Genomic DNA, 11,496 nt, shown 5'->3' on the forward strand with positions numbered 1-11,496 from the left:
TTAAAAAATCCTGCTTTGAGAGTTTGGAAGGGCCTAGAACAAGAATTTTTACTATCAAAAACCAGTCTGGGTGTCACGATTCATGTCATGAACTGACAGACTTAAATTATTGCTCAAACTCCGAGAAAAGTAATAACTCGAAAGGCTAAAGTAGACCCATGCACAGTGAAGAGTTGTAACAACTGTGGTAAGGCAAGATGCAATGACACTGAAAATCTGCCAGTCTTGAACAGAAAGCTACAACATACACTGTAGGTATAATTTACTATCACCCATCCAAGAAGGTATAATTTACTATCACCCATCCAATGAAACGCGAAAACTTTATTTCAATAACACAGACTTGCAAAGTATGGCGCTTTTCCAGTAGTTCCCACCCCGCAATTGTTATTTGCCGGTTTTGGCCCAAGAGAGAAGGGGTTTCAGGTGCCCCCCTGACCTATTCAAAATAAGGTGGGGGGTTTCAGGGGGGCATGCCCTTCTGAATTTTACAACAATTTAATGTTTTGCAGTTGTTAGGTTTGATATCTTACCTTGCCGTGAATCAAACGTATAGATCTAGAATCTAGATGTAGGTCAGGCTCAATAAGGGGGGGTGGGAACTACCGAAAAAGCACCCAAAGTATGAAGGGTCCCTATTCCGCACACGGCCTGCACCAACGCGCGTTTTGCAGAAAGCTGTAATCAAAGTTCTGAAATGTGCTTCCAAGTTTTTGTCCTCTGGTATTGCCTTAACCCCCCCCCCCCTCAATAGTATCCTAAACCCCCCAAAAATCAATAACCTCCTACCCTATTCCGTAGTCAAATACTTCGCAACGTCGTTACTCCCACCAAAGACGGTCTTTATTCACACGATGAAGCATTTATTTATGGTGCGAAAGCGAGCAGGTTCAGTGACCAGTCACGATGGCGAGCCAGACAATCTAAAAATCGGACGACAGTCGACGCTTGTATTTTCTTTTCTTTTTTTTTCTCCACAAGTGACAGCACAGCGGCGAGTCCGAGTATTTAGTACATTTTATTTGCACGGCGACATTGCGTTTATACTGCACAGCCTGCATGTCACAAATGTTGCGTTATCAGACAACTGCTGGCAAACTTCTCGGTGGTAACGAAAGCGAAAGTAGATCTTGATTTTCCCGATCGAGCCTCGGTGTCACATACACTTCCGCCTGCTGCCATAGCTGCCTATTCGCGTGAAAGTGAAACGTACTCCCAGATGGGGAAACGCTGAACGAATAATATAATATCACGATCGCGACCGACAAAAATGAACTTACTGACCACATCGGACTTGGTTTTCAAATATTCCAGTTCTGCGATACTGATACTATTTTGACAAAAGATGGGACTTCAGATAATTAGGATTACTCGCCCAAGCTGAATCTTGGATTTTTTGCATTCCAGGATGCGTATTTTTTCATGAAAAGTCGTATTCGCGTATTTTCGGCCAAAAATCGTACTAAAATACGTAAAATCGTACTGGTTGGCATCTCTGTTAAAGCATTAGTAGACAAATAAAAATGACTCAAACCTGAATAAAAACGTAGGCCTACCTGGATGCATGACTCTCATATGTTTCTCCAAGAGATACTTCTCCTCCGTAACAAAGTGACACCTGGGACAGCTGAACTGCCTGTCACTGCCAGCGTGCACATTCCGACCATGCACAGCCAGCTCACCGGGTCCCATGAAAACTTTGTCACAGAAGGGACAAACCAACTCATCATTACTGCTGTGAATGTCCAGGTGATCCCAAAGATGCTCACTTGATTTTGATTTCTATTTTAAAAAAAAGTAAAATTACAAAAATTTGAGACTAGACCAATATAACTACTTAATAACAAATGAATTTCAGATCAATAAAATCAGAGAAACACATGCACATCCTGTTAAACCAACAACACAGCAATAAATTGTTCAACTCACCTACACACAACAAAATTACAATTATATGTATTAGGCAACAATAATAGTAGAGCACAGTAGTTAGCAATCACCAACAAATGGCAGCAACCCCTTTCAACATTTATTTCGTTTATCAAACTCAGTGAGAGAAGCAAACTGCCTATATGGTAGTAGAAAGAAAAAATACTGCTGACCAAATCTCAAGGCATAAGTTGAAGAGACCTGCTATCTCAAGTGCCAGCAAGAACATAAATTTATGATGGGCTATCATACTGAATAAAAAAAAAAAGACAGTGTAATTAATTTTTTCTCAGAGGTAAAATACAGTCGCATTCAGAGAAAAAGAAACATGAAACAGCCCCCACTGAACCCAATTTTTTAAAATTCTCTGCCGTTTACAATGATGATGATGATGATGATGATGGAGTTCTTCTACTCTCACTTTCAAAAGCACCTTACAATATCAATAACATTTGACACATTATCAGAGAAACACTTGTAAATGAAAATGATCATCATCAATCATCAATGCCTTTCACCCCTGGCAGGGTATAGGCCACATACACGCTCCTTCCATTTATCTCTATCCAGGGCCATCCTTCCTAGCTCGTTCCAAGTGAGCTTCATCTCTCTCATGTCCCTTTCCACACATCTCCTCCATGTCTCTCGTGGCCTACCCCTGCCTCGTGCTCCCTGTGGGTTCCATTGCAGTGACTCTTGCGATGTTTCTGCTGGGCTTTCTGAAGGTGTGTCCCATCCAACGTCACTTTCTTAGTCCTATATTTACTTCTATATCCTTTTGTCCTGTCCTTTCCCATAACTCTTCATTTCTTATTCTACTCTGCCACTTAATTCTTAGGATACTCTTCAAACATCTGTTGATGAAAGTCTGGACTTTATTCAGCACTGTCTTTGTTGTCTTCCAAGTTTCGCAGCCGTAGAGGAGCACAGACTTGACATTGGAATTAAAGAGTCGAATCTTAGTGTGCAGTGAGATGTTGCTTGCTTTCCAGACTTTTGATAATTGCTTGAATGCTGACCTTGCCTTGGCGGTTCTTGCTTTTACATCTGCCCCAGTTCCACTTTAACCATCGATGACACTTCCAAAGTATGTAAAGGAGTCCACTTCTTCTAGGGGGTTGTCTTTCACTGTCACAGCAGGGCTTGACACTTTTCCTAGCTTCACTACTTTCGACTTGCCCGGGTGTATACGTAGGCCAACACTCCTTGACAGGCTGTTGAGTTCCTTGGTCGTTTCTTGCATCTGAGCATGTGTGTGAGAGAGCAGTGCAAGGTCATCGGCGAAGTCCAAGTCGTCCAGCTGCTGCCAAGGGATCCACTGTATTCCATTGAGCTTGCCTCCGGTGGCTTACTTCATGATCCAGTCAATAGCAAGAATGAAGAGAAAAGGTGAGAGCAGGTATCCTTTTCGTACTCCTGTCTGTACCTGAAACATTTGTGAGAGTTGTCCTTCGTGGAAGACTTCGCAGTTTGTTCCATCATAGGTGGTCTTCACAAGCTTGACGATTTTGTCAGGTATTCCATAATGCCGCATGAGTTTCCAGAGTTTCCCTGTCCACACTGTCAAATGCCTTTTTATAATCAATGAAGTTGACCACTAGTGGTGAATTCCATTTAAGCGATTGCTCAACAATGATCATTCTTTGGCAGCTTGATTCGATGGCCTTCCTTTCAGTCTGATGGTATTTTCTCTGCTTGCCAAACCTTTTCGAATAGAGTATAGAGAATTTCCACTGATGTATCTTTATCTGCCTTAATGGCTTCCGGTGGTATATGGTCGGGGCCAGCTGCCTTGTGGGACTTCAGAGCTGTTATAGCTGCAGCAATTTCCTCTCTCGAAGGTGGTTCCGTAGCAATTGGGAGGTCATTTCTGGCTGGAAGAATTTCTGGTTGGTTTTCTGGAGGTGGTCTGTTCAATAGTTGATCAAAGTGTTCTCTCCATCGGTTCAGTTGCCCCTCTGGGTTGAAGATAGTCTTTCCCTCTTTGTCTTTCACTGGTAGAGTGGGCTTGCTGAACCTACCTGAAAGAGTCTTTGTTGTCTGGTGTACAATCCTCAAGTACCCGTCTGTTGCTGCTTTCTCTGCCTTTTCGGCTAGGCCATTCAGGTCGGTATTCTTGTCCTTCTTGGTGGAATTCTTTACCTCCCGGTTTACTTCGGTGTACTCTTGTTGTGCCGCGAGTTTCTCAGTTCGGGTACGGCAGTTGTTGGACTTGGGCCTTCAGCTCTCTTCTTTTTTTGATTTCGTCTAGAGAGTCCTGTGGAATCCATTCATTCCTGGTGTTGACTTTGGGTCCTAGGATGCTCTGGCAAGTTGCATTTACTGCTTCTTTTATCTTGTCCCAGTGTTCATTTACTTCACAGTCATCCAGATCTTGAAGGGCTTGAAATCTGTTTTTCAGTTCCAACTTGAATTCATTCTGCTTCACTGGATCTTTCAGAAGGCTCACTTCATACCTTTGGCGACTTCCAGTTGTGATTTGTGCATACCTTCTCAGTTTCAGTTTCATTTTTCCAAGGATCAAATGGTTGTCTGATGCGACATCTGCTCCTCGTAAGACTCGGACGTCCTCCAGTGAGCGTCTAAACTTTCGGGAAATGCAAAAATGATCGATCTGGTTTTCCGCTGTTCCATTCGGGGAGACCCAAGTGTCCTTATTTATTCTTTTATGTGGAAAGATTGTTCCTCCAATAACCGAGCTGTTGAATGCACAAAAGTTTTGGAATCTTTCTCCATTGTCATTTGCCTCTCCTAATCCATGTCTGCCCATGATTTCCTCACAGTGACGATTGTCCGAACCTATCTTTGCATTTAGGTCTCCCATGACAATGTTGATGTCCTTACCTGGAAGTTTGTCGATCACACTCTGCAGGCGGTTGCAGAAGTCATCTTTATTCTCCACTTCTGCACCATTGGTTAGGGTATAAACTTGTATGATGTTCATGTTTATGACCTTCTTCCTACCATCTCTTTCTTTGAGTTCTTTTTTAGTTCCAAATGAGGCCATGATGATTCTTGGACCGTGCGCTTCCCAGCCCCTAAATGGCTTTTGCGCTGTTTTGGCTATGATTATCCCTACTCCTTCCCTGTCGTTTCCTGGATAAATGAAAAGCTCCCCCTCTTTCATTCGCTTCTGTCAAGACTGGTTCAAGCGGGTCTCGCTGACTCCCAATATGTGAGGATGGTATCGGTGCATTTCTTAGAGGACCTGTGCAGTTTTTCCAGCCTCATAAAGGGTCCTAACGTTCCACGATCCAATCCGGAGATACTTGGACTTGGATGATGGTGGAGGCTTCAGCCCAGCAGCTTCCTTTCGGCTTTCACTGCTTCGCTCGCATCATAAACTCTCCGTTCGGAGAAAATCCAAGACCAGCCAAGCAGAGATAATGGTTTTTGCTTGTATGTGTTTCTGTAACAAGTTTTTTTGTACGAGAGAGGTTGTTAGCCTCGTGACTCAACCCCCAACCTGGAGGGAGGATGACTCTGTTTCCGGAGTCACTACCTGGTTTCGCCATTTAGACGCCTCCTACGACACGTTAGCACCACGTCAGTCCTATTCTTTTCAATGCCAGGACTGCACGGCTGAATGAAAATGATAGTTCAAAAGAATTGTTTCACCAGCCTTACAAGTGTATGCCTTGGTGAAAAGTAATGATCTGCAAAGTGATTTAAATAGTACAAGATTCACCCATTTCAAGCACTGAAGTCAGCGTATATCTAATGTAACTAGTATTCTATAAGATCAAAGTATCTAGAAAAAAACCCCCAATATGAGACATTGACTCAATGATTGAGCTTAAACCCAAGAAACTCACAAAAAGGCAAATATGGCAGGAAAAATGAGTAGCTTTTGGCTTGTGTTTCTGATGCACACTATGTCGATGCCTTCGCACTTTGTAAAGGCAGGAAAATGTCAGCCCACATTCCTCACAGCAGTAGCAGTCCTTGGAATCTAAAGGGAGTAAGAGAAAAAGAAACAAGTAATGAGAGAGTGGCTGAAAGTGTCTGATAGGCAATAAATCTTCGTCAGTGAGTGAAATATTCACTGCCCCTCATACAACGAGCTTTTCAAAAGTTGTTAAGTTGTGTTAAAATGAAAGGTGGGGAGGGAGGGTGGGGGGAGGAGGAGAGTGTTGTTATTTCTGGCCACAGCATAAAAATTTGAGAGTAAAGATGTTATTTGTCCAAAAAAAGGCATACTCATCATACTTATTTCAAACAGAACCATCAACTAATGAGAAACCAATGACTTCCTTACCAAACAAACATTTATTTATCATTCAGTATGACATTTTGGATCAAGAGAATCATTTGGCACTCTATATAAAATCAGGAAGATTAAAACCTCAAATTCAACTTGATTCAGACCATTTTGTTAATGCAAAATGATAAAAATTGGAAACAATACTAAAGCACACTAAATGACCTTACCGTAAAAAAATAAATAAATCAATACACATATTTAAAAATCCTGAAGTTCTTAACATTTTTCCAAAACAGAACTTTAAAACTTCAGCCTTACTTGAATGGTCAATAACGTGTAGTTCCCAAGCCCTCTTTGTTTTGAACGCCTTTTCACACTGGTCACATTTATGTGGTCTCTCTTTATCTTCTTCATGGCTGGCAAGATGACGCTGCAGAGTGTCTGCGTCCATAACCTTGAGTCCACAAATGCTACAGCAATAGTGTGGCATCTGAACTTCTGAAACATTCTGATGCGCGAGAAGACTGCAGCTCGAGCAGGCTCCACTCTCACTTCTCGGCTCACTGGTCTCATTTCCACACAAAACGCACAGGTACAATTCACAGCTGAAGTCAGAAGAGCGGCACGATTCACCGTGCTCTGTGACAGCATTTGAGTCCTCTTTTGACTTTGCAGTCACTTCATCTTCGTGCATTTCCCATATGTGCCTGTCTAAGTGGAAGAAGCTTTTGTCACAGAACTCGCATTTTTCTCGCTCGGGGAGCACATGAACTAACCTATGCATTTGCAGTGCATTTACAGATGAGAACTCACTTTGGCAAACATCACAGCTAAGCGGAACACTGAGTTCTCTGTCAGTATTTTCTTCTGTGATACTTATATGCTCAGGCAATGTTAGTCCTTCTGGTTCCCCAAAATTAGCAGAATTATTTTGAGTTTCGTCAGAAAAGGAGCAATTTACAGGCAATGTTCCAGTCATACCACCAAAACCAACATGCTCATTACTAACTGAAGCACTGGTGGCGTCTTCCACTGTCATTCTTTCAACAAACTCATCAAGGTCCCTTATATTCTCTTGCCTGTCATGCATCTGCCGTATATGTCGTTTCACATCAGAGTAACGAGTGAACATCTTATCACAAATCTTGCATTTGTTAGTCTTCGTACCATTGTGAATGACATAATGATTTTTCAGAATATATCTGTTCTTGAAAGACTCCCCACATAAGGAACATACATGTTTTTGTCCTGCTTCTGACAGCTCATCAATTGGTATTTGTTCATTTTCATGAGAATCAGACATATGCATTGTCAATTCAAATATACGATTGAAACTCATATCACATAGTTTGCACCTGTATCTTTTGGTTCTTTCATGTGTCCACAGGTGCTGCACGAGGTATTTTTTGGTTAGACAATCTTTTTTGCAATAGAAACATATGTAAACAGACTTCAACACAGGAGGCTTTCTCCGAGCCCTCCCAATATCCTTCCCGACGACTGACTCAAAGTGAGTATCTGAGCCTGTTGGAATCCCGTTCGTTTCTAGGGTACTTTCGTTTCTTTCATATACAGATTCCACTTCAGCTTTCCTCAAGTTTCTGTTCTGTGACTGCTGCTTTTTCCCTAACATTGCACAGTCTCTACGAAGATAATGTCTCTCTAGATCTTGAGAGCTAAAGAACTGTTGTCCACAATTACTGCAATAGAGATCAATAGCTTCATTAATCAGGTCACTGTTTCCGACAACATGAGTCTGTTTGATGTGACTTCTCAACACTTTAATATTGTCGTATGACTTGTTGCATAAGTGGCAAACATATTTCTTGCTCTTGTGTGACCCAACATGTTTTTTAAACTGGACTTCACCATGAAATAGTTCTTTACAAACAGGACACTCATATTCCGTCTCATTAGAATTTACTGCGTCAGTAGTGCATGCATTCTGGCTTGAAATTTCAATTATATTAATGCTGACGTCGTCTTCTTGAATTTCCTTGCTTTTTCTTGCAGTGATTCTCTTAGATTTTCGCACATTCTTAACTTGCTTTCTCCGATCTTGTTTTTGTTCACTGATACCAACGTCTCCTGCTTTTTTGTCTTTTTCATGAGCTGCTGAAACATGAAGCTGTTTTTGCTTTAAAATGAGGTTCCTATGTGATAAGCTGTCAGCTGATATGATGTATTTTTCTACTTCTGTAACATGATGTGTGTATTTGATGTGTCTTTTCAAATCATATTTTTTATGTGTAAGGAAAGTCTTATTACATAGTCTGCAAGCAAAACCTTTTGCATTTTCATGAACGTTCATGTGGTACTTCAGGCTGTAAGCATATTTCATCACTTTGGGACAAAGTGGGCATTTGTACATTTTGCTGTCATCGCCTGGACCACTTCTTTTCACGACAGTTTTAACTTGATCACCATCACAACTGTGGTATGGGAGGGATGACAAAACACTGTTGACATCCTCAACGTTTGCAACAACAGAAGGCGGGACATCGTGTGGAAGCACTTGACTGCCATCAACAGACGAGGACCCACTTGGACCTGCAAAAGGATCATCGATGATTATGGAGGTGATATTTGAGTCATGATCTAGAGCCTCCACCTTGGGAACACATGTGTAGTGCTCTTCATGTTGTTCCAAAGCATGTACTTGAAGCTCAGCTTTGTTCTTGAAGACATCTCCACAGATTTCACAACCGACAAGCTTACTCGGCTTCCCTCTCTTCTTAGGTATCTCCACACCCCCTTCAGAGATAGTGAAAAGCTCTCCTTTACTTTGATGATCAGCAGATGATGCAGAATCTCCCTTCTTCACAGCTAAATATTTCATATACTTCTCTGCATTTTCTGCTATCCCATGAGTTTGTTTTATATGCCGCTGAAGATCATTCTTTCGGTGTGATAAGAATGCTTTACCACATATTTTGCAAGAATACTTTCTGTCATTGGTATGAATTTCCATATGATACTTTAAATTGCCAGAATATTTACTGACTTTTGGACAGTATGGACACTTGAACAATATCTGGGACGACTTAGAATCTTTTTTATTTTTTCTCAAAGAACCTTCTTTTCTTCGCTCACCGGGTTCATTTTTATAGCTGACATCTTGCAATGAACTTGAATCCAAGTAAAGGATATGTCTTTCAACTTCCAATTTCCCATGTGTTTGTCTTATATGTCTCTTGAGGTCATAAATCCGATGTTGCAAAAATGTTTTGTCACAAAGCTTACAAGCATAGTGTTTCTTGTCTTTGTGGATTTCAAGATGAAATTCAAGTGATTTTTTGCTACTAAATGTCTTGTCACATTCAGAACATTTCAAACTCATGGATGTTCTAATGTCTGCAGATCCATCATGAGTAGACTTTTTCCTTTTCATCTTGAATTGTGAAGCATGTAGTTCCATCATGTGATCACTTAACATTACATCCGTTTTAAAACATTTGCGACAAAATTTACAGAAATATGGTGTGTCTTGAATATGCATCAAAAAGTGAGCCTTAAGATATGTCTGCTGCTTAAATAGTTTACCACAAAGCGGACAAACATATTTGTTTTTACTTTCTGTGTGAAGGCTTGACTCCATGTTTTTGAAACACTGACCAGTTGACACTGTTTCCAAGTCTTTTAGTTTGTCAAATAAACCTTGAGCTGTTAAGTACTCCTGGTGCTTCCAAATCATATGGCGTTTCAAGGCACATTTCTTTTGATATCTTAGCCCACAGAGCCTGCAGTGGTGAGGTTTCCCTTCTCCATCTTGCTTCTTGTTCCAAGATTTCATCATGAACTTGGTCTTGGTCAACACATGATCACCATCTAAATGTTCTTCCAAAAGATTAACCCCTGAAACAGTCTCATTTTCTGTTTTTATATCCTGTATCAAAACATTTTCTGAGATAACATTCATATTTTCTATGGCCATGCGAGAAGAACCTAATTCGAGTATGGCATAACTGGTGTTTCCGGAAGATGAACTATTGACTTTCACAACCATTGCGTCCAAGTCCATGGAAGTTGATGGATTCATGTCTTCTTCTATTTTGATTTTTTCCACACAATTTTTGTCATCACCCCCTTCCCATTGATCCGATGTTAAGACTTTTGCACTCACAATGTTGTGGGGCACCTCATAAGTCTCAGTCAGAGCATGAACCATATCCTCATCCTCTGCAGAAATTTGATCTCTCAATTCAACACTGCTTTTACTTTTCTCACTCTGTACTTTAGACGTCAAAGTATCGGACAACAGACTGTCCGTATCATGATCTTGACCCATTGTTACTTGGACGTCAGGTATGCAGTGATCAAGTATTTTGCAACCGAAACCATGACTACTGTCTTCAGAGGTAGCTGAAAAGCCTGGAATGTCTACTTTCGATTTGTTTTCTCCGGTTGGTTCGATGCCTCGATTTGACTGGCTCAGTAAGTTTGCTAATTCGTGAATCTCCTTAACAGACGACAAATCAGTAGTATTAACATTTTTATTCTTTAGCAACTCTAAAAGAGCACTAGCAGCAGACTTTAACTCTTCAGATATACGGTCAGAATCTGTGCTTCCCTGTCCAGTTTGGTTGTCACAATGTTTGTTGACATCCGCCATTTTGTTTTTCGCGTACACAGAAATTTTGCAAAGTAGGCGCCCGGGCGCACAAAACCGTGATCACGATAGCGCAGTCATGTTGCAGAAGCTACATCTTCAGAACCCCGAATATGAAGGGCTATATTATCAGAACCGCATAATATTATATAAGATAACAAACAATTCTGATGAGTCCACAGTATTGACATAAAAGTAACACTGGAAACTGGAAATCAGACTTCAGTCATCAGTGTGCTCCGATCACCGGAAGAGAAACGATGGTACCGGCTGTCCACGTGATTTGCGCAACTAGCCTAGAAATTTATTCCTCACAAATCCAGGCTTCTTTGCGCCGCAAGCTGGCAACCGGGCTGAATGAACGCAGCTTTGAAGGCTGATGCGATATTAGTTATTAGAGACAAAGATAGTACAAGACCTTGTACTATCTTTGTTAGAGACTCTTAAAAAATAGGCCTATAATTATTTCTCTGACGATATCTGCCCCCCCCCCACCCCTTTTCTTAACTTAAACAAAGATTATCAATCCACTCTGTAACTGAAAAGTTGATAACGGTTTTCTCTGTTCAGTCTCTGAAATTCTTCTTGGGGATTCCGTTGCCCCCCCCCCCCCCCGTCTTTTTTTCTTTTTCATTTGCTACACTTCTTCTTCTTCTTCTTCTTCTTCTTCTTCTTCTTCTTCTTCTTCTTCTTCTTCTTCTTCTTCTTCTTCTTCTTCTCCTTCTTCTGGTCTATTGATATAGGTATTTCACCA

At 41.1% G+C, this 11,496-nt stretch overlaps 1 protein-coding gene across 1 annotated transcript in view; it reads right to left on the bottom strand.

The window, feature by feature from the left end:
- The window catches only part of LOC101857884 (zinc finger protein 729), a gene marked incomplete in the record, with an annotated part of 19,886 nt that extends 8,600 nt beyond the window's left edge, over positions 1 to 11,286 (bottom strand). Inside the window, 3 exon segments of the mRNA XM_005100902.3 lie at positions 1,557 to 1,782; positions 5,745 to 5,881; positions 6,452 to 11,286. Of these exon segments, the coding sequence (XP_005100959.2) occupies positions 1,557 to 1,782; positions 5,745 to 5,881; positions 6,452 to 10,745 (4,657 nt within the window).
- Between the last annotated feature and the right edge of the window lie 210 nt (positions 11,287 to 11,496).

The sequence above is a fragment of the Aplysia californica genome, unplaced genomic scaffold (genome assembly GCF_000002075.1).
Source record: "Aplysia californica isolate F4 #8 unplaced genomic scaffold, AplCal3.0 scaffold00264, whole genome shotgun sequence".
Classification (NCBI taxonomy): Eukaryota; Metazoa; Mollusca; class Gastropoda; order Aplysiida; family Aplysiidae; genus Aplysia; species Aplysia californica.